Source organism: Dysidea avara, chromosome 3 (assembly GCF_963678975.1).
Source record: "Dysidea avara chromosome 3, odDysAvar1.4, whole genome shotgun sequence".
NCBI classification, from domain to species: Eukaryota; Metazoa; Porifera; class Demospongiae; order Dictyoceratida; family Dysideidae; genus Dysidea; species Dysidea avara.
Window position 1 is genome coordinate 48,011,497 of NC_089274.1, and position 20,790 is coordinate 48,032,286.

At 37.9% G+C, this 20,790-nt stretch overlaps 1 protein-coding gene across 3 annotated transcripts in view; it reads right to left on the minus strand.

Annotated features, from left to right (window-relative positions):
- Positions 1–8,493, minus strand: part of LOC136251368 (uncharacterized) — a 54,223-nt gene extending 45,730 nt beyond the window's left edge. For all 3 annotated transcript variants that reach the window (XM_066043805.1, XM_066043806.1, XM_066043804.1), the window contains exon 1: positions 8,335–8,493. In XM_066043805.1, the coding sequence (XP_065899877.1) occupies positions 8,335–8,416 (82 nt within the window). In that variant the 5' untranslated portion in view covers positions 8,417–8,493. The remainder of the gene's footprint in view (positions 1–8,334) is intronic.
- Between the last annotated feature and the right edge of the window lie 12,297 nt (positions 8,494–20,790).

A 20,790-nucleotide genomic window follows, 5' to 3' on the forward strand; every position in this document is an offset into this window, starting at 1 on the left:
GCAGTTCGAATCCTGAGAAAGGAGGGATTTTTTTTCCTTTCTTTGGCCATTTTCTGTTTCACCTTATTGATAGCTGGGCTAAGTAATCATTTAAAGTCTCCAGTTCTTGTTAGGTTAGGTAATCCAAAGGCTGCAGCACATGTTGCTGTCAGACCTTCAGTGCTGGTCACTGTAAAGTGTTAATTATACGACCAAGTAGAGTAAATTATCTATTCTCGGACACCATGTATACTTGGACACTCGTTCTCGTAAAATGCTGGATGGAATCCTGCGAAAATTGATGTGGGCACACCTTGCACATAACCTAACTATACCTCCAAGTTTGAGCCAAACTCCTGTTTGATTGTTGTGCTAGACCACATCAAAATCGTTGCTCAAAATTATATATTCTCGGACAAAATTCAAGTATTGTCGGACACCGGTCAGTAATCCTACATCAAATACTTTAAAGACTTACCACCAACACTATCTGTTAGGGCTGTTCATTAGCTATCAGCAGAGCCATAGTTTAGTTCTTTTTATCTCATTTGCAGGCAACTGTGATAGGAAATGTGCGAGCATGTCACCACCTCTATTCTTGGACACAAGCTATCAGCTACGGTTATACCAAATCGTACAAAAGTTATTGTGGACATACTTTACACATGGCCTATCTGAACCTCCAAGTTTGAGCTAAAAAGCTTTTATGGTTAGCTAACTAGAGTGGATTAAAGTTTCCAAGAGAAAATTAGTATTCTCATTTTTCTCGGATAATAGCCAATGCTTCCTACACCAAATAATTTAGCCACTTCCTACCACCACCATCTGATAGAGCTGTTCATTGGCTATCAGAAGAGCCATAGTTTATTTCTTTCTATCACCTTTATGGATAGTTATAATCGGAAATATGCGAGTATGTAATTACCTCTATTCTTGGAACATTGTGGCTCCAGCTATTTCTGGTGAATTTTTTTACTTTTTATTGACTTAAACTACTTTAGCATGTGATGCCAGTGAACTACCCTTTTTGTACCACCAGAAATAGCTGGAGCCAAGATTCAATCAGACAGCACAGAAACAATGTGTCCGAGAATAGAGGTAATTACATACTCGCATATTTCTGATCATAACTATCCATAGAGGTGATGGAAAGAAATAAACTATGGCTCTGTTGATAGCCAATGAACAGCTCTATCAGATGGTGGTGGTAGGAAGTGTGGCTAAATTATTTGGTGTAGGAAGCATTGGCTATTATCTGAAAAAAGTGAGAATACAAATTTTCTCATGGAAACTTTAATCCACTCTAGTTAGCTAACCATAAAAGCTTTTTAGCTCAAACTTGGAGGTTCAGATAGGCCATGTGTAAAGTATGTCCACAATAACTTTCGTACAATTTGGTATAACTGTGTACGAGAACCAGCTGATAGCTCATGTCCAAGAATAGAGGTGGTGACATGCTCACACATTTCCGATCACAGTTTCCTGCAAATGAGATACAAAGAAATAAACTATGGTTCTGCTGATAGCTAATGAATAGCCCTAACAGATGGTGTTGGGGTAAGTCTTTAAAGTATTTGATGTAGGATTACTGACCGGTGTCCGACAATACTTGAATTTTGTACGAGAATATATAATTTCAAGCAACGACTTTGATGTGGTCTAGCACAACAATCAAACAGGAGTTTTGGCTCAAACTTGGAGGTATAGTTAGGTTATATGCAAGGCATGTCCACACCAATTTTCATAGGGTTCCGTCCAGCAGTTTATGAGAACGAGTGTCTGAGTATACATGGTGTCCGAGAATAGATAATTTACCTACTAAAAATAATAAGAAATGCAGTCAAGATTATGTCATAAAGAATAATAATTAAATAAATAAATAATTAAATAAATAAATACTGTTTGAGAAAACTACGAGGCCTAGAAACATGAACTAAGTGGGGATAGATTCGCCTGTGAATGAAGGCACAACCGTATGATAAGTACACCTGTTCGTGCTGATGACTTGACCGTACATGTCAGTCTATATAATATGATGCCCAGTACCACACTCTTGCTTAATTACAGATTGCACAAAAGAGAAGATTAGCAAATGTCTGCGGAGTGATTGAAGGAGAGCCAGAGGCCACTTTACATGTAAACAACAAGATTACAAGTATGTTTAAATGTTTGTAATTGTGTATTTTGTATGCACGATATGTGCTCCAGGCATCAGTAAATAACCAGCTGATGCGCTCGTAAACAACTAACTGATGCACTCGTGAACAACAAGGTAATGAGTATGTTTCAATGTAATACTTGTATAGTACATCTTCATCTTTCACCTGGCTTGCTAGCTAGAATTATTTTCCACTCGGCTTAACTACTACTCTACTGGGAGTCTGTAATAAACAAGAAGATGCATCGCTGCATATTCAACAATGGGTAACTATCTCCTGTGTTGTTTTTCCAGCTGTTTGACATCCGTAGAGCCCATTGGGAAAGGAATTCACCATGTCCTTATAAACTCGCTTCACCCGTATCCAAACCAGCCCATATTATCACATTAAACCAAAACCTACCTACCTGGAAGTTTAATACAGGCTCTATATGGCCTTTATTTCTCACATAAAGGCTGTTTTTGATAAATAAAGTTTTGCTCACATAGGTACGGAAAGACAAACAAATATACAAACATATATACATACATACAAACACACACATTTTTCAGAAAACAATTTCAGTTAACCAGGCACGTACCTACATGTCGGTGCACGCCTGGTTTAAAACAGCTGATTTAGAGATTTTCCCACATAGCTACCATCATCTCCTGTTTTACTACTTTTTATTACTGGAACCCTACTTCATCAAGACACACGGTAGTGTGTCGTGCGGCCCAAGAAGCCGGCGTGCAACACCCATGATGAAAATGCAATTTTCGCACCTCCGTAGCTCTGTGCTGCCTCGATGAAGCAAGACGATTTTTTCCGTGGACACGCCCTCCAACGTCAGTACTCAACATACCAAATTTGAGCGAAATCGCTTCAAGCATTCCCGAGATATGCGACTTCAAAATTTGGCTTAATTTCTTCGTTTATTTTCTTCTTATTTTTCTTCCTCTTTTCGTACACTTGAAAAAACTGCTATAAAACACGAACTCCATATCCGATTTCTTTGCAATGTGGTACACAGAAGATGGGTATAAAGGTACATCTTGGTACCAACTTTGGCTGGAATACAATAAACAGGCAAAAGAGTTATTAGCGATTATTCACGAAAATAACAATATGTTGTCACGCCTACAGGGTAAACCGCTTATGGGAAGAAGCTGACACTCGTTGGGTGAATAGGTTAACTATTGAACCTCAAACCTTTTGTGGTTTGAAAGAAATCGATCTAAAAACCAGGAAGATACAATGAAACAACCAATAGTGTGTAACAATTATGCAATCGAGATTAGCTAATAAAAAACGACTACTTGTCACGCCTACCAGAAAAACCGCTTGGGGTAATGCTTTGAAAATCGCTGTACATATGGAAAATCATCTTAGAAAGCTCCTCAATGGTGTAGAAGAATCAGACTTAAAGCCACGGAGTTATAACACCTCGCATAACACGAAATCCAACTTGGTGTAGCAAGTGCGAGACCGAGATACTCTAATAGAGCAGTCATCCTAATAGAGCAGTCACCCTGAAGAGAATTCAAAAGATCAGCTAGAAACAAGGAACCTGTATAGAGATCAGCTACAAACAAATCACCCTGTAGAGAGTTCAGCTACAAACAACTCACCCTGTAGAGAGATCAGTTAGAAGAAGTTACCTTATAGGGAGTTCAACTACGGAAAGAGATAGTTCGGCTAGAAGAAGTCACCTTGTAGAAAGCTCAGCTACAAAGAAACCACCATGTAGAGAGTTCAGCTACAAACATATCGCCCTGTAGAAAGATCAGCTAGAAGAAGTTACCTTGTAGAGAGTTCAGCTACAAACAATTCACCCTGTACAGAGATCAGCTAGAAGAGGTCACCTTGTAGAGAGTTCAGTTACAAAGAAACCACCATGTAGAGAGTTCAGCTAAAAACTAGTGACCCTGTAGGGACATCAGCTAGAAGTAGTTACCTTGTAGAGAGTTCAGCTACAAAGAAACCATCATGTAGAGAGCTAGAAGAAGTTACCTTGTAGAGAGTTCAGCTACAAACAATTCACACTGTGCAGAGATCAGCTAGAAGAAATTACTTTGTGGAGAGTACATCTACGAAAAAATCATCCTATAGAGAGTTCAGCTAGAAGAAGTCACCTTGTAGAGAGTTCAGCCACAAAAAAATCACCCTGTAGAGAGATCAGCTAGAAGAAGTCACCTTGTAGAGAGTTCAGCTACAAAGAAACCACCATGTATAGAGTTCAGCTGCAAGCAAATCACCCTGTAGAGAGATCAGCTAGAAGAAGTTATATTACCTTGTAGAGAGTTCAGCCAAACAATTCACCCTGTACATGCAGAGAACAGCTAGAAGAAATTACCTTGTGGAGAGTTCAGCTACAAAAAGATCATCCTGTAGAGAGATCAGCTAGAAGAAGTCACCTTGTAGAGAGTTCAGTTACAAAGAAGCCACCATGTATAGAGTTCAGCTGCAAACAAATTAATTACCCTGTAGAGAGATCAGCTAGAAACAAGTGATCCTGTAGGGAGATCAGCTAGAAGAAGATGCCTTGTAGAGAGTTCAGCTGCAAACAAATCACCCTGTAGAGAGATCAGCTAGAAGAAGTTACCTTGTAGATAGTTCAGCTACAAACAAATTATCCTGTAAAGAGATCAGCTAGAAGAAGTTACCTTGTAGATATATAGTTCAGCTATAAACAATTCACCCTGTAGAGAGATCAGCTAGAAGGACTCACCTTGTAGAGTGTTCAGTTACAAAGAAACCACCATGTAGAGTTCTGTAATAAATATATGTATTATACATATATATATATATATATACATTAATACAAAACTTTAGCCAATCGGATGCGTATATCAGATGTACAAGTGATATACTGATACTATTGGCTAGTTTGCTGTAGTATATCAAAAATATACCACAAGCTACTATTGGAGTTTTTGTACAGGACATGATATTGATGTTGTATTAGCAGTTAGATTTTGTACTACCATTGTTCTAAAATTCAGGCACCACCAAATGAGTCTGGTACAGAAGATTATATCTACAGTATGTAACAGATGTTCCATCTTTAGACAGTAAATTTTAAGTAATTATTTTATAGTGCTTCACTTTACACTTGAAACATTTAATATCTTTAGTATAAAATATACATATATATAATTATATATATAATTTATACGTTTACTGATAAAATCAGAAATATTTAAAGTATTTAACATCTGCTTCACCTTTTCTTCTTCCTGTGGTAAAGAAAAAAAGATAGGTTAAAAATGCAAAAAGGAGTGAAATCTCAATGGCGGATCCAGGATGGGGAATTTGGGGCAAATGCCCCTCCCCACCTTGTGGAGGAGCCAGCCATGCTTCTGATTAAAATAGCTGCTAAACTTTGTCAGGCCAAGATCAGTTTATCAACTCATGAAAATATACACATTTTACTAGGATTTATTACAAATTCACCTGAAACCAAAGCAAAGCAAAGTCAAACTAGCTGTAAAATAGTCACCCAGCACCTTCGTGTGTATTAAGCGCCTCTAGAAATAATTGTCGTGATGCTGTTGTTTAAGACATTCAGAGTCTTTAAAGCAGTTTTAAGACTTCGCAACCACCTGAAAAGGCCAAAATAGCAAAAATGAACAGTGAGACACAACTAAGAGGTGATCATTTGCTGCTTCAAAAATGCAGCAACTAACAAGAGAATCTGGCTCTCCCCAACCACCTACAACTTACCCTGTTTGTGCCCCTCCCCTTGCCAACTCCTAGATCCGCCCCTGAATCTAATCCAAAACAGCCAAGCTGTAAAAAGAGTGTAGCCCATAAAAAGGCTATGGTGAAAAAAGATGTGAAATCCAAGGTGGTGACCAAGAAATGGCTGTGATGGTAGGTTAATGGTAAAAATTTTAATAACGACAATTCAGGTGAATTTTGTGCCAAGACTAAGTGGCACCAAAATTCACCTGAATTGTCGTTATTAAAAATTTTACCATTAGCCTACCATCACAGCCATTTCTTGGCCACCACCTTGGATTTCACATCTTTTTTCACCATAGCCTTTTTGAGGGCCGCACTCTTTTTTTTTACAGCTTGGCTGTTTTGGATTAGATTATTATATTACATTTTAAACAATCTATTTGAGTTTTCAGTTCAGTAAGTTCAGGATCTCAGTGATCGTTGTATGCTTTGTGGTGAGCAAATAAGTTTCACCTAATGTACACTTCTAGGAGCAAATCTAGGTGAGGTTTACAGAAACTGGTCAAGTATATTTAGGCAATTTTACAATGATTTGCAAAGGTATCAAAGGTTCAGATAGAAATACTCTAATAGAGCGGTCAACTACCATAATAAAACAGCCACATTTAAAAGTTACTTCATAGACCAACACAGATAAAATAGTATATCTCAGAGTGCTTAGGATCTGAACGTTTTCCTGGGGGCATACCCCCAGACCCCCAGGATTGTATCTACAAGTCTGTTGTATGTTTCATACTCCGCCTCCTAGCTCCCTGATAATATATCAGAAGAAGCAAGCATAAGCAGCCTAATCCATGTTTAAAATATCAGCTTTAAAGATTTTGGTGAAAATTATGACTCAATCTCAAATTTTCTTAGGGAGTATGCCCCCATACCCCTAAGACAGCAACAAAGTTGGAAATCTGTCACCAAAATTCTGGTTTTGACTTGTCAATACAATGGTGTATGCCCATAGACAAGTAACTTTCTCAAGTAAGCAAAAAGATTAAAAGTTAGCAACTTACAGAGGTAAACAACTAAAGTGGAGGTGTCACAATAATGCAACAATACCTAAGGTAGAGTTGTGGTTTCAATTATGGCATTGCTATGCTAACTTTGAAGTGGTTTATACTTTTGAGTTGGTGACACAACCATCAGAAATTGTTGCATAGCTGAAAATTGCTAAGTAACTGCACACTTTAAAGCACCTAAATACCTTCCATATGACAGCATGATTTTTAAAGTTTCAAAGTATTCTTCATAGCTACATTACAAGGCTCAAATAAAGGATTGCAAAATGACACAAAACTACATAGTAATGCACACAATAAAAATACGATTTCCAAACACCATGTTGCTTTTCATCCCCACAGGAGCTCAGATGACAGAGCAATCCCAAGTTAAACACACGTTGTTATTTTGTACCAAGGTTCTATTGAAGGACTCTTAATATACGGAGAATTTTTTAATTGAAAATCTCAGTTACTGAAATGCTTATTATAAGGTTGTCACACCCATATTGTGTTTGCAACTAGACTGACCACTCAAACCCATCAGATAACGTGCTTTACTCTTTAGCACACCTGAGTCAAACACTGATCATGCTGTTAGCTAGTGGCTACTTTTAGTAACCATCCCTAATGGCACTCCCTTCCACCCACACATCTCTATTAATGTTTAACTGAAACTGTTAGCTTAAAAGGGATAGCTATATGCCTGCAGAAAAGGATAAGACCTACTGCAGTGGGGGAAGGGTCACAATAGTCTCGCGTGGGCAGACCGCTTTTTTTTTCCCACCCAATATACGGAAAAAAGCGGTCTGGCCACGCGAGACTAGTGCCCAGACCGCTTTTTTTTCTTTTTGTGTGGGGGCGGCGAAAAAAAAGGGTCTGGTGGATCTCCAATACATTTTTTGTGCAGCCGGATCTACAACTTTTGGGATCGTTGATTAGTGGTGATGAATAGCAAAGGCTTGTTAACGAAGCAACAATAGGAAATACGGCGCGCGTTTGCTTGGCAAGGCTGCATCCTTGGGTACGCGCGCCGTGTTTCCTATTGTTGCTTCGTTAAGAAGCCTTTGCTATTCATCACCACTAATCACCACTAATCAACGATCCCCAAAAGTTGTAGATCCGGCTGCACAAAAAATGTATTGGAGATCCACCAGACCCTTTTTTTTCGCCGCCCCCACACAAAAAGGAAAAAAAGCGGTCTGGGCACGAGACTAAGACTAGGATCACAGCGGCTACTGATAAAAGGCAAAAAGCGAGCAAGACCCGCCCAAAGATTACGGAATTAAGTTCCAAAAAGTGAATTCGTCTAACAAGCTAGGCTGTATTGATCTTAGAGACTGGCCTTCGGATTGATCTAAAACTGACTCGGCTATGCAGTCTAGCTAGTTTCATGTTCCGCCCCCATTTTACTGTGCGTTCGTTTACATGTGGTAAAGCCTCGGGTATAATGCCATCATCTAATATTATACTTAACGTACCAGAACAACTGCCGCGGTTAGTTGATAATCCGACTATGACTGATCGGCTCAGGGTGCAGTAGCGTTCTGTAAGGCGTACCATATCGCAACACTGTACGCCTCAGGTATTATGAATACTATACATGACTAGCATAGCCTTAATATGGCATGGACGCTATGCCAGGTGGATAAACAATGGAAAATTAGGGCGTTGCTCTGTCCGTATATGCATCTGTAAACCATTCCGTATACTTATAAATTATTATTATTAATTAAAGTTTTCTCGATTTAAAAACTATAACTAGCTACACAAATATGGCAGGAGATGCTGGGGTATAGCTATCCCTTCACTATGATGATACACTGTTAAATTTGCATGCTGATGATATGGAAATGCATGCACTGTTAGCAATGTTGATCATTGAGTCTATCTTGTGTGGAACATAACAGGGGTGGATCCAGGCGCTGGCAAGGGGAGGGGCACAAACAGGTTAAGTTGTAAGGGGTTGGGGAAAGCCAGAGATCCTCTTGTTGGTTGCTGCGTTTTTGCAGCAGTAAACCATCACGGCATCACCTCAGTCTTTAATAAAGTGTTAATAATAACGAAGTGGATATGTAGCCGGTCACCGTGCAAATATTTATTTAGCCGGTCGTTTGTTGGGAAGTGTCACCTATAACTCTAATATCAAACACACTAGTTGTATGAAGGAGCTAGGGTTGGAGCGAGCGAAGCGAGCGTCCCGGCGAAGCTCGCTTCGAACTCACCCAAAAACTTACCTTCATACAGACAGTGAAAGTGATCATTACGTTTAACAGGCAAACGTCAGGTTAGCGTTAGGGTTAGGGTCAGGTGCAGCTTTGGCTCTTCTTCACTGGTATGGGTTAGAGCCGTTAGACTATATAGTATTTTATATTTGTAACATTTAAATAGTACAAAAACAAGAGGAGTATCCAGCAAGCACCAGTGGTAGAGTGTTGGTACTCCAAACCTGGATGTGTGGGTTCGAGTCTAGGTCACGTCGCACTCAAGGTCGCACTATTTTTCTTCGTTTCTTAAACCTTTTTGTGTCACGATTTTTTCCAAGTTTTTTTTTAATTGCAATGACTGGCTAAATCAGTATCAACAGCCTAATAATAAATAAATAAATAGTAGTATCACTGTTGATTTTTGCCATTTTGGCCTTTGCGCAGTCTTAAAAAAATTGTTTAAAAGACTACACCTGTATGAATCTCTTCAAAAGCAGCAACACAATAATTTGGTGCTATAAGCACGAAACTGCTGGGTGGCAATTTCACAGTTAGTTTGACTCATTTTAGGTGATTTTGTAATTAATGCTGGTAAAACATGCGTATTTTCATGAGTTATAAACTAATTTTGGTCTTGACAAAGTTTAGTATTTTTAATATTCAAAAGAATTAACTATGGCTATTCCATAAAGGGGGGGGGGGGGGGGGGGGGATTTGGCCCAAATCCCCTATCCTGGATCCGCCATTGCATGCATAACCTCGAACATAACCTACAGGAAGATTTTAATCATGGCTTTGTGAAAACCTCTTGAGCCTTAGTATCATGTATGTAATGTTAGTTGGCTCACGTCAAAAGTTTCAAAATCATGACTGAGTGTTACTGTTGATGGCAAGCCACTATTTCTTGTGTCCTTGGACTATTTTATATATTATTATATTAACAAGAATTTAACATGGTATAAACATACCGCAGAGACTTTTATCCACTTTTATCATTTACATCCCATACCTAATGACCTTCTTAGTAGGCTATATCGTGTGGCCAATATTAATTTGATTATCATGATGTAGTGTGAAGACCTTCATCTACCATGCATACACTTCAAGCAACTTGAGAGACTGCATGCACTCGAATTTTCCAGTTCCAATGTCAGTAGTTCTATGAGTATATTACTCTGACTGAGCAACAACATTATCATGCATGCAAAATTACAGAATTTTACATAAGATCTCACTGTCATACACATGACACTTTTCACTATGCAGTTGACATCACTTCTCATTTTACTTGTAACATTCATTGTTTAGCTATTTGTACCAAGGGTTAAAACTACTTTAGCAGATAACAGCTGCAGGTTTTATTTTCAAGGCATACAAATTTGGAACTCCTACACTGTGTGTAGCAAGGAAACTGGCAGATTTTAAATCTTTATATAGCTAAGTTATTTTATGTATGCATATAAGTATATGTGTATGTAATAACTGTATGCTTGTCAGGGCACTGCTAAAAAGCAGTATTGTTTAATATACAAAGCAGTATTTCCTTTAAAAAACAAAATTCAGTGCTGTATAGTCAAAACTTAGCACTTTTAGGTGTTATACCATAGCATTTTTAGGTGCTACCATAGCACATCAGTTTTATCAGTGATATACAACATATAGGTAGCTATACCAAAGACAGTGATCAAGATACATGGTAGTGTGTCGTGCGGCCCAAGAAGCCTGGAGTAGTATAGAAGAATTGGAGTAAAAGCCGCAGAGTTATAATGCGAGATCCAACTATGTGTAGCAAGTGGGCGATCGTGTAGCAAGTAAAGCATTCAGTCCATATGCAGTTCGGCTTACTTACAAAGCTATTTCATCGTGTTCTATTATTACAATAACAATAAACATGTTCCAAACTAAATAAGAAGCCAAAACTTTAAGATGTGGCAAGTTTTTCCTCAAACCACAGCAAATTTTCTGTGATGTACCTAATTTTACCCTTGTGTAAGAAGCATGGTTCCTACATGTGTAGGGCAACATTAAGAAATTTTGTAGGAAATATTCCCATAATGTTGAATTTTGTAAGAAAAATTCCTACACATGACATATTGTGTAGGAATAATTCCTGCAAGTGTAGAAATTATTCTTACATTTGTAAGAACAATTCCTACACTTGTGGGAATGATTCTACACTTGTGGGAATTATTCCTACACTTGAAGGAATTATTCCTACACTGCAAGAAGATGTCTTACAGTTTGTGCCATGTGTAGGAATCTTTCTTACAAAATTAAACAGTGTGGAAATATTTCCTACAAAATTCTGCAAAAACTGATTCTCAATAAAGCTCTACACATGTAGGAATCATGCTTCCTACACAAGTGTAAAATTCCTTCCAGCACTTTACCTCAAAATTATGATTTCTTATTTAATTTGGAATATGTTGATAGTTTGATGCTGTTTTTGTTGTTGAAGAAAAATCGTAGGACTTCATAGCTACCAGTAACTGTACACAGTGTAGATAACTAGATGCTATCTAAATGGAGAGTTTAGCTACAAACAAGTCACACTGTCAGGAGTTCATTAAATCCACAAGAGTTCAGTTACATAACAATTATCTGGTTAGACAAGCAAGTCACCCAGTAGAGAGTTCTGCTACAAACAACTTACCTGTAGAGAGTTCAGCTACAAACAAGTCATCCAGTAGAGAATTCGGCCACAAAATGTCATACTGTAGAAAATTTAGCTACAATTACAAACCAATCACCCTGTGGAAATTCAATTACAAATAAGCAACCCTGTAGAGAGTTCAGCACATGTATCTTGTATTATAGAGAAACCAGCTAGAAATAAGTTACCTACAGAGAGTTCAGTTACAAACAAGTAATACAGTAGTAAGAGAGTTCGACTACAGAAAGTACGCTGTAGAGAGTTCAGCTACCAATAAGTCACCTGTATGGAGTTCAGCTACAAACGAGTCCTCCTCTAGAGAGTTCAGCTACAAAAATGTTATCTATAGAGTCAGAGTTCAATTACAAACAAGTCATCCAATACAGAGTTCAGCTAACATGTAGAGAGCTCAGCTGCGAACAGGTCACCCAGTAGAAAATTCAGCTTCAAACAAGTCACCACATAGAGAGTTCAGCTACAAGCTAGTCACCCGGTAGAGAATTCAGCTACAAACAAGTCACCTGTAGAGAGTTCAGCTACAAACAGGTCACCCAATAGAGAGTTCAGCTACAAACAAGTTACCAGTTCAGCTACAAACAAATCACCCTTAAGGTTACGGAATAGTTTAAAATGCGTGGGCGGAACAAATTACAAAACCTGCTTTAAACCAAGCAGGGATAAATAATTTCAACAACTGTGTTGTGTTAGCAATACAACTAATTGTGCTTGTTTGTTTTTACTACAGAACAACGACTGTTCTTGGGTGTGTGGTCTACAATAGAGCGATGTTTTATAAAAACGCGCCGCCAAAAACCAGACTAACAGATTACTGAATCCTTATAATTTCAACACAAGTGGCTAAACAACTAAAATATCTAGATCCTGTGGAAGCGATTTTTTAAGTTACTGGTAGTAGACGTTTTATTGAACTTTTAGTAGTTTTTTCGGGTGAAACAAACTCTTTGAAGGCTTGTATCCGAGTCACTGGGGAGAAACATGCCAAAAACGCTTCCACAGGACCTAACAAATTTAATATACAGTATCACTATGCCCCAGAAAAGCCAATAGAGCCTACAGCTTTTGCTGTATTTGGCGGCGGAAAAACATGGTAGTGACAGCTGGAGCTGAGCGATGTACGGGCTGGCTTACTTGTGTTACTACAACAAATTGTAGTGTTCCACCTGCCTCAAACTACACTGTAGCTACATAAAAACATTAAATATGAAGGGCTTCACCTTCATTTAAAACTTCACACTGCTAGACTGGTTTTATGGGCTTCTCAAAAAGTATCGATAGGCATTCAAATTTTTTAATGATTGCCCGTGACTATACCGTAGCTACAAACAAATCACCTGTAGAGAGTTCAACTATGAACAAGTAACCAGTAGAGGTACAAACCACCTTGTGGAGAGTTCACTCAGTTCAGCTACCAACAAATCACCTTGTAAAGAGTTCACCTACAAACAAATTGCCCCATATATGGAGAATCAATCTACAAAAACAAACCATCATGTAGAGAGATCAACTACAAACAAATCACCTTGTGAAGAGTTCAGCTACAAACAAATCACCTGTATGGAGTTCATTCACAAAAACATTCACTAGAGAGTTCACTTGTACATCCTATATAGCCTGTGATGAACTAAAATTAGCCAGTATGCCTATCAGCATCATAAAAACTGACAGCCACAGTTCACTGAGTGATGTGGACAAAGACACATACAGACTGACAATCTTAAGGGTGGCCATAGAAAGCTCACATTTTGCACGGTAACATGTCATATCCCTATAATGATGGATCGCTACTTTTGACTGGATGGCTAAAAGAATAGCTCTGTAAGATGCAATACATTGATATGCATGAAATTTTGTGCATTCAAATACTTTATTAATATTGATACTGGTGTAGAGTTTGAATGGGTTCAACTTTATTTTGAGATTACAAGATGCTTCATGATACATTGCCAATTGCAATTAACCCTATCTGTAACCAAGTATAAATTTGCATGCTGATGGTTTTATTTGACACTACACTATAAGCCTACCACATGTCTAAGTATACTAGCTATATATACCATGCAAACATGATGTATGCATGTTTGTTAATACCTAGTGCATTTTTATTTGATAAATCTGTGTAACACAAAGTAGTAGTAAACTGTGCTAAGTATCAACATTCACCAAAGTGAAGAATAACTATAAGTAATTGTATCATCTTTAAAAAGTAAGTGGAATTTTTAGAACATTATGGTTGTCTTACTGCTCAGTTCTGACTAACAGTATGTAAATAAATAGAAAGAGTGTTAGCAAGTGTGTTAAGTTTACAACATCCCTTGATAAGAAGGATTATCATCCAATACATTATCCCCCACTGATATTGGTACATATGATGGATTAGTGTCTGTTTTAATCATCTCCTCTGTACTCACAACATAATCATGATCATCATCAAATTCTTTCTTTTTCTTCTTTATCTCTGGGGCTGACCCATAAGCTGGATTATGATCAATTACAACTTCATAATTGAGATCATCGTGCATAAGTAATGAATCTTTATCTGATACACCAAATAGTGGGTTATGTTTTACTGGATCTTTAACCATGGCTGCTAAAGGAGTCATGGTTCTACTTGTCACTTCACGAGATTTCCTCTTACAATACACAACAGCCACTACTATCACTATGAGAATCACTGTCAGTAGTAGGACAGCCAGGACAACAATTCCAATGATCAATGCAGAACCTGGAGCTGTGTGAATACCACATGTGGTTTTTGCACATAATATTAATAGCACCACCCAGTTCAAACTAGGTACACTACATAAGGAACATGAAATTGCTTAAACCATAGTAAACTGGCACTAAACTGTCTTTACAGTTTTGTTTAATCATATCACCAACATATACACAGCAGGAACGGATCTGGGGGGGAGGAGCTTTGGGGGCTGAAGCCCCCCCACTTTTACTTAGGCTTTGCTTGATCAGTATGCTAAGATTTACAATGAAATTTTGTCTTAGAATAATTATATGATCACTAATAGTACTCATAAACCCACCTTATAAACATCTTTCCAAGACATTATCAGTGGATTTATGCTAAAGGTTATACAAGGACCCGGATCAGCATTGGAGGTGTACAAGATCGAGATACTCTGATAGAACAGTCACTTAACCTCTAATAAAACATTCAGTGTAAGCATATTTTTTGGAATTTTTCCAAATCTGCCTGCACCTATACATACAATGAAGTGCATTGGTCTGTTTAAAAGGTTTGTTCATCTACTTGTGTAGTTATTACCAGTACCAGTACACTTAATTCAGGTACACAATTCCATTGAAAATGCTCTCAGATACAATCTCGTATCATTCAAATTTCACAATTTTCCAGTTTCAACATTATTATTCTGTCATGCAAGCAACTGTGAGAGGGTGCATCATGTACTTGGTTGTCTGAACCTACCCAAACCTTTCCATTAGCAAATGCTGCAGAGAGCCATATATATAAAGGCAGTATATAAAATATCCACAGGCAGAAATATGCATTTTATGTAGAAATCTCTCCAAATTGCAGTATTTTAACATCTATCTTTCAAAACTTTCTTGGGGGGGATGCCAGCATGCTTCGCATTCTGGAAGGTGTGCTTTCACCCAAGAGACTAGTACCTTGAGTTAGCCCCCCTCCCCTTTTATAAATCCTAGATCCGCCTGACACAGTGCCATTTATTTAGAGATCTGTGGGTAATAACTTCAAGTGTTATAGGTTTTAGAAGGGTTTACCATACTCAAGTGCTGTAGTACTACAATTGTCTGACTCTTGTTCTTTTAGTTGGTTTTGCTTTTTAAAATTTGCAATAGCTTTAAATGTGTGAGTGCGCACACAGGGAAATATTGTCTCATGAATTGTAAACTTAACAGTGGGGAGATAATAACAACAGTCTTTCACCCTACTTTAAGCAGTTTTACTCCCTCTATTAATACATAAAATTAAAGGGTGTAATCAATTAAAATAAGTGAAAGGAAATAATTTAAAATAGAGTAGGGACACCAATAAAAAGTACTGAGAAACAAATATCCCAACTCAGCTACATAAATTGAAATGCACAGTTCAGTTTTACAGAGCACCATCCATTATAAGTATTTATGAATGTTAATACCATACAATAAGGTTGTTTATTTGGGATCATGGAGGTTTGCTCCTCTTCACAAAAAAATATTGACCAGAAATCAGCCTCACAAGTTAGTCAGGGAATATTGTGTTAAAATCTGGGAATAAATTCCTTAAGGTTTCCACCAATGTGTTTGTAAAGATCTCTACTAACATAATATTATATGAAAAAGTTTAAACTCAACTCCTATGGGGAATCTGTGACAGTTGCTGGAACATGAGCTACTCAAAACCATATCAGGGAAAATTGAAGGGTTGTATACAATCACTGGACTGGACTAGTGGACTGGACTGGTGGACTGGACTACTGGACTCAGGTGTTTTCCCTTTTTAAACAAATATTTGGGAAACTGGTTGTAAGTATGTTAGTCTCATGTAGTTAGACCACTCCCCCACACACAAAGAAACCCACACACAAACAAAAGAAAGGTGTGATCATGCCAGACTTGTCAACATTGCCCAGTTTCAGCTATGTACAGAGGTTATAATAGTTATTACACGTCAACAAATCTAAAACAGAAGTCACATGCGGTAATATAATTTAAAGTTCAAAATGAATCAATTTGATTGGTTGAAATCTTGTGCATGTGATTTCGCTTGTTATTGCTGTTGTGCAAAAACTATATAGAACCTTTGTATCAGCTATAGAATAACAAGACAATTAACTGTCACCACTTAATTTAGCTGACTCCATGACTATAACTTGTAGGATACATGGTTACTACAACACTACATACACATGTACAGTATGGTTTGTACTTCATGATAAGACAAATGGTAGTCGTACAATAGAGATTATGCCAAGAGAGAGAATTGCACACAATCCTAAGATAACAGACAGTGCCAAGTAGACGGGTTCACCTGCATATTTTACATTCAATGTAGCAATAGCTACAACCAGTTGTCCAAATATGTGCCAAAATGAAAAAAAACAAAAAAAAACTGAGTCCAGTAGTCCAGTCCACCAGTCCAGTCCACTAGTCCAGTCCAGTGATTGTATACAACCAAATTGAAGCCTAATTTTGCCTTGTGTGGAGTTAAAATATGAATTGTTCATGTTTCTGAATTTTTACCCATGTTTACTCATGTTTACCCGTGTTTACCCATGTTTACCCATATTTACTCGTGTTTATCCATATTTACCCATGTTTACCTGTGTTTACCCCTGTTTACCATGTGTTTACCCATGTTTATTTATGTTTACCCGTGTTTACCTGTATTTATCCATGTTTACATGTGTTTACCCATGTTCACCTGTGTTTACCCGTGTTCACCTGTGTTTACCACTGTTTACCCGTGTTTATCCAAGTTTACATGTGTTTACCCATGTTCACCCGTGTTTACCTGTATTTACCCATGTTTACCCGTGTTCAGATGTGTTTACCCGTGTTTACCTGTGTTTACCTATGTTTACCCGTGTTTACCCGTGTTTACCCATGTTTACCTGTGTTTACCCATGTTTACCCATGTTTGTGGCTGAACTTTTTAATAAATCGTTACAGGATGCTGTTTTACCTTTGGATTGGGCGAGTGCTAATGTGTGACAAGCAGTGTGCTTCTAATTATCACCCCACTAGCTTAACTTGTTTATTAGCTAAAGTTCTAGAGAGGATTTTTCATTCCAGATTATATCATATGCTTGAACAGAACAATATCTTGTGTGACAATCAATTTGGGTTTCATCAACGTAGATCTACTACCTCTCTTTTGTTAACTGCTGTTGATGATTGCATGGGCTAAGATTTTAAACTCACTTCATAGTGTTCATTGTCTGTTTTTGGATTTCACCAAAGCTTTCGATTCTGTACCCCATGAGAGACTCCTACTGAAATTACAGCTGTATGGGGTAGGTGGAGCCTTATTGAACTGGTTCAGATGTTTTTTGACTACTCGTAGACAGTGTGTGATTTTGAATGGTTCATTTTCTTCTTGGCTACCTGTGGTTTCTGGGGTGCCTCAAGGAACTATTCTTGGTCCCCTGCTATTCATTTTGTATCTTAATGACTTGGCACAGTTTGTTAAATGTAAGTTCAAGCTTTTTGCTGATGATCTCACATTGTACCATCAGATTATTTCAAATGCTGACTGTTTATATCTGCAAGAAAATCTATACGCTTTCCTTAAATGGTGCCAAAGGTGGTTAATGCATTTGCAACTTCCAAAGTGTGAAGCTCTTTGTATCTCAAACAAGCATTATCCTCCTACTTTCACATATCTCTGTGATGGTCAATCCCTTTGGTGGGGTAGTGTGGTGAAATATTTGGGAGTTTACATCAATCAACATTTGACATGGACAGATCACCCTAAGTCTGTTTGCAGTTAGGCTACTAAAATTTTGAACCTGCTACGTCATTTGCTATATTGCTGTTCACGAACTGCTAAAAGCCACTCATATTGTGCTCTTGTTCTTCCGCTAATCCAATATGGCTGTCCAGTTTGGTTGCATGCCTCATTACAGTAAGGACCTCAAACAACTTGCAGAATCGAGCTGCTCGCTGGATTTGTGACAGTCACTTTAACCCTTCTACGTTTACATGGTCACCATCATCAGGATCCTGCCTTTCTGAACTTACTTGGCCTTCCATTTACACACAGCTCATCACCGTATCATTGTTATTTTTGTATGACTTGATGCATCACCGAACTTCGATTACTTTTGATAATCACTTCAAATTTAATTATAACAACACAAGATCTTAGTCTAGGACACTTATGACTAAATCATCGGTGATTAATGCATATCATTACTCTTTTTTTGTATATATAGTTTTCTTGTGGAATAAAGTACTAGCTTTTGTATGTAATGTAAATTCACGTAAGGCTTTCATTCTGCTGTACTTAATCATTTTGCATGTATCTAACTTCTTGTTTGTTTTTGTTTTTTGCGTTACGTAAATATTTTTGTAGTTTGTGTTGAGTGTCATTATTATTTGTTTGGGGGTGTTCTTATAGACTCTTTAACCTTTTACTCTCCCCTGCAAATTTTCACAAATTAATAAAAATCAAAAATCAAATCAACTTTATACAGGGTGACTGAATCGCTAGAGCAATTTATTTGTAGCTGCATGGTGACTGTTCTATTAAAGTATCTCGGCAGCTGAATGCTCTATTAGGTTGACTGTTCTAGAGTATCTCAATCTTGCTTTTGCTGCACACAGTTCGCTTTCGAATCATAACTAAGTGGTTTGTATTCCGATTCGTCTGTACTACTGCAAGAACTTTGTATGATGATTATTCCAGCTACATATCTATTTTCAACTCATTGCTCTAGGTGGTTTGCCTGGTAGGCGTAAACACTAATAATTTTTTTAATTCATAAAATTCGATCGCGTAATTGTGACACATGTTGGGTTCTGTGTTATATCTCCATGATCTTTATCTCTACTTCTTTCAAACCACAAAAAGGCACTCCATGTTAATAGCAAATTTCAGCTCATTCCTCCAAGGAGTTTACCCTGTGGGCGTGACAGAAGTTCGACCTTATTTTACATGAATAATTTTACGATAAACGGACAAGCAGAAAAGGTACTGAAACATATACACATCACATAATTAGCTAGCTATTCAGGTTCCAAACTGCTAATCAGAATAATTATGTCATGTCTCAATGAATGATCAGTCATGTCTCCGCGAATAATCAATCATGTCTCCGTGAATGTTCATCGGATTCCTACCAAATTTGGTAATAAGATCCGCTTTAATAAGCCCTTTAAGTGTGCCAAAGTTCAGCCCGATTGGAACACACATTGGTGCTTTATGGCATGCAGATTTTGCAAGTGTGCGAAAAGTAGAAGAAAAAAACCGAAGAAATTAAAACACTTGTGGTTTTTGAGGGCAGTGGCAAAGTGCCTTTTGATGTAACGGTTTTTCACCCAAACGCACAGAGCTACTGCAATACATCAATACCATCTGTCTATAGACGCCACGTTAGCTTCTTTAACTCCATTGGTTTTCGCAACAACTAGGGGCATGAGAAAGAAAGCAATCACATTTTATCGCCGGCTTGCTTAGCTCCTCTCAAAACGAAGTACCTTATCTTACAGCAGCATGTTAGCATGGCTTCGCTGCACCCTATCTTTTTCTCTATTGCGATCAGTGACCATGGGGAAGCCACTCCATATGCTGCAGATCATTAGATGCTTCCCCAGAAATGGGCCTAATGAGTGGTCCTAGGGACACTTAGTTGTCCCTTTTTCAGCGTTCTTTAAAAGTATATCTATTATTGTTGTTGTCTTTATTATGTTATTGGTCATTTATGCTAAAAATTTTAAAACAAATTAGAACAAAATTTTGGCCACTCGTATCTTGGAAATGTCTGGAACAATTTTTTTCAAATTTTGTATGTAGATTTCCCATCCTGGCCGGCACTTCTGTAGCAAATTTGGTTCCAATCGGATAAGGAATCACAAAGCTACATATGTGTGAAAATCGTGTTTTCTTTCTTCCTGTCAATATACTCATGGTGTGGCGCGCTGGATTCTTGGGCTGCACGACACACTACCATGTGTCTTGATTGAGGTCTTGATCCTTGATGATCATGGCACATGGCAATTCTACATTTTCTAGCAGTGACAACTTAGATGCACAATCACCATATATATTGAGCATCGTTTGTCATGTTGACATTTCAAAATTTGGTTCTACAATGACCATTTTCATGTTTCTATTATTTTTATATCAAGACTCACGGTAGTGAGTCGCGCGGCCAGTAAAGCAGAAACGCACGCCACAGACAATAAATGACGCGACCACTACGTGAGGATTTTACAGGAACGAACGTTGTCAAATTCAGCCTTCCTGTAACTCACCCGCCACTTACGCTATCCCTCTGAAACTCTAGAGTTGAACTCATCATGTCACTAGTAACTACCACACAAGCAGTGAAGCAAATCCATGCTGATTGTTTCGTGAT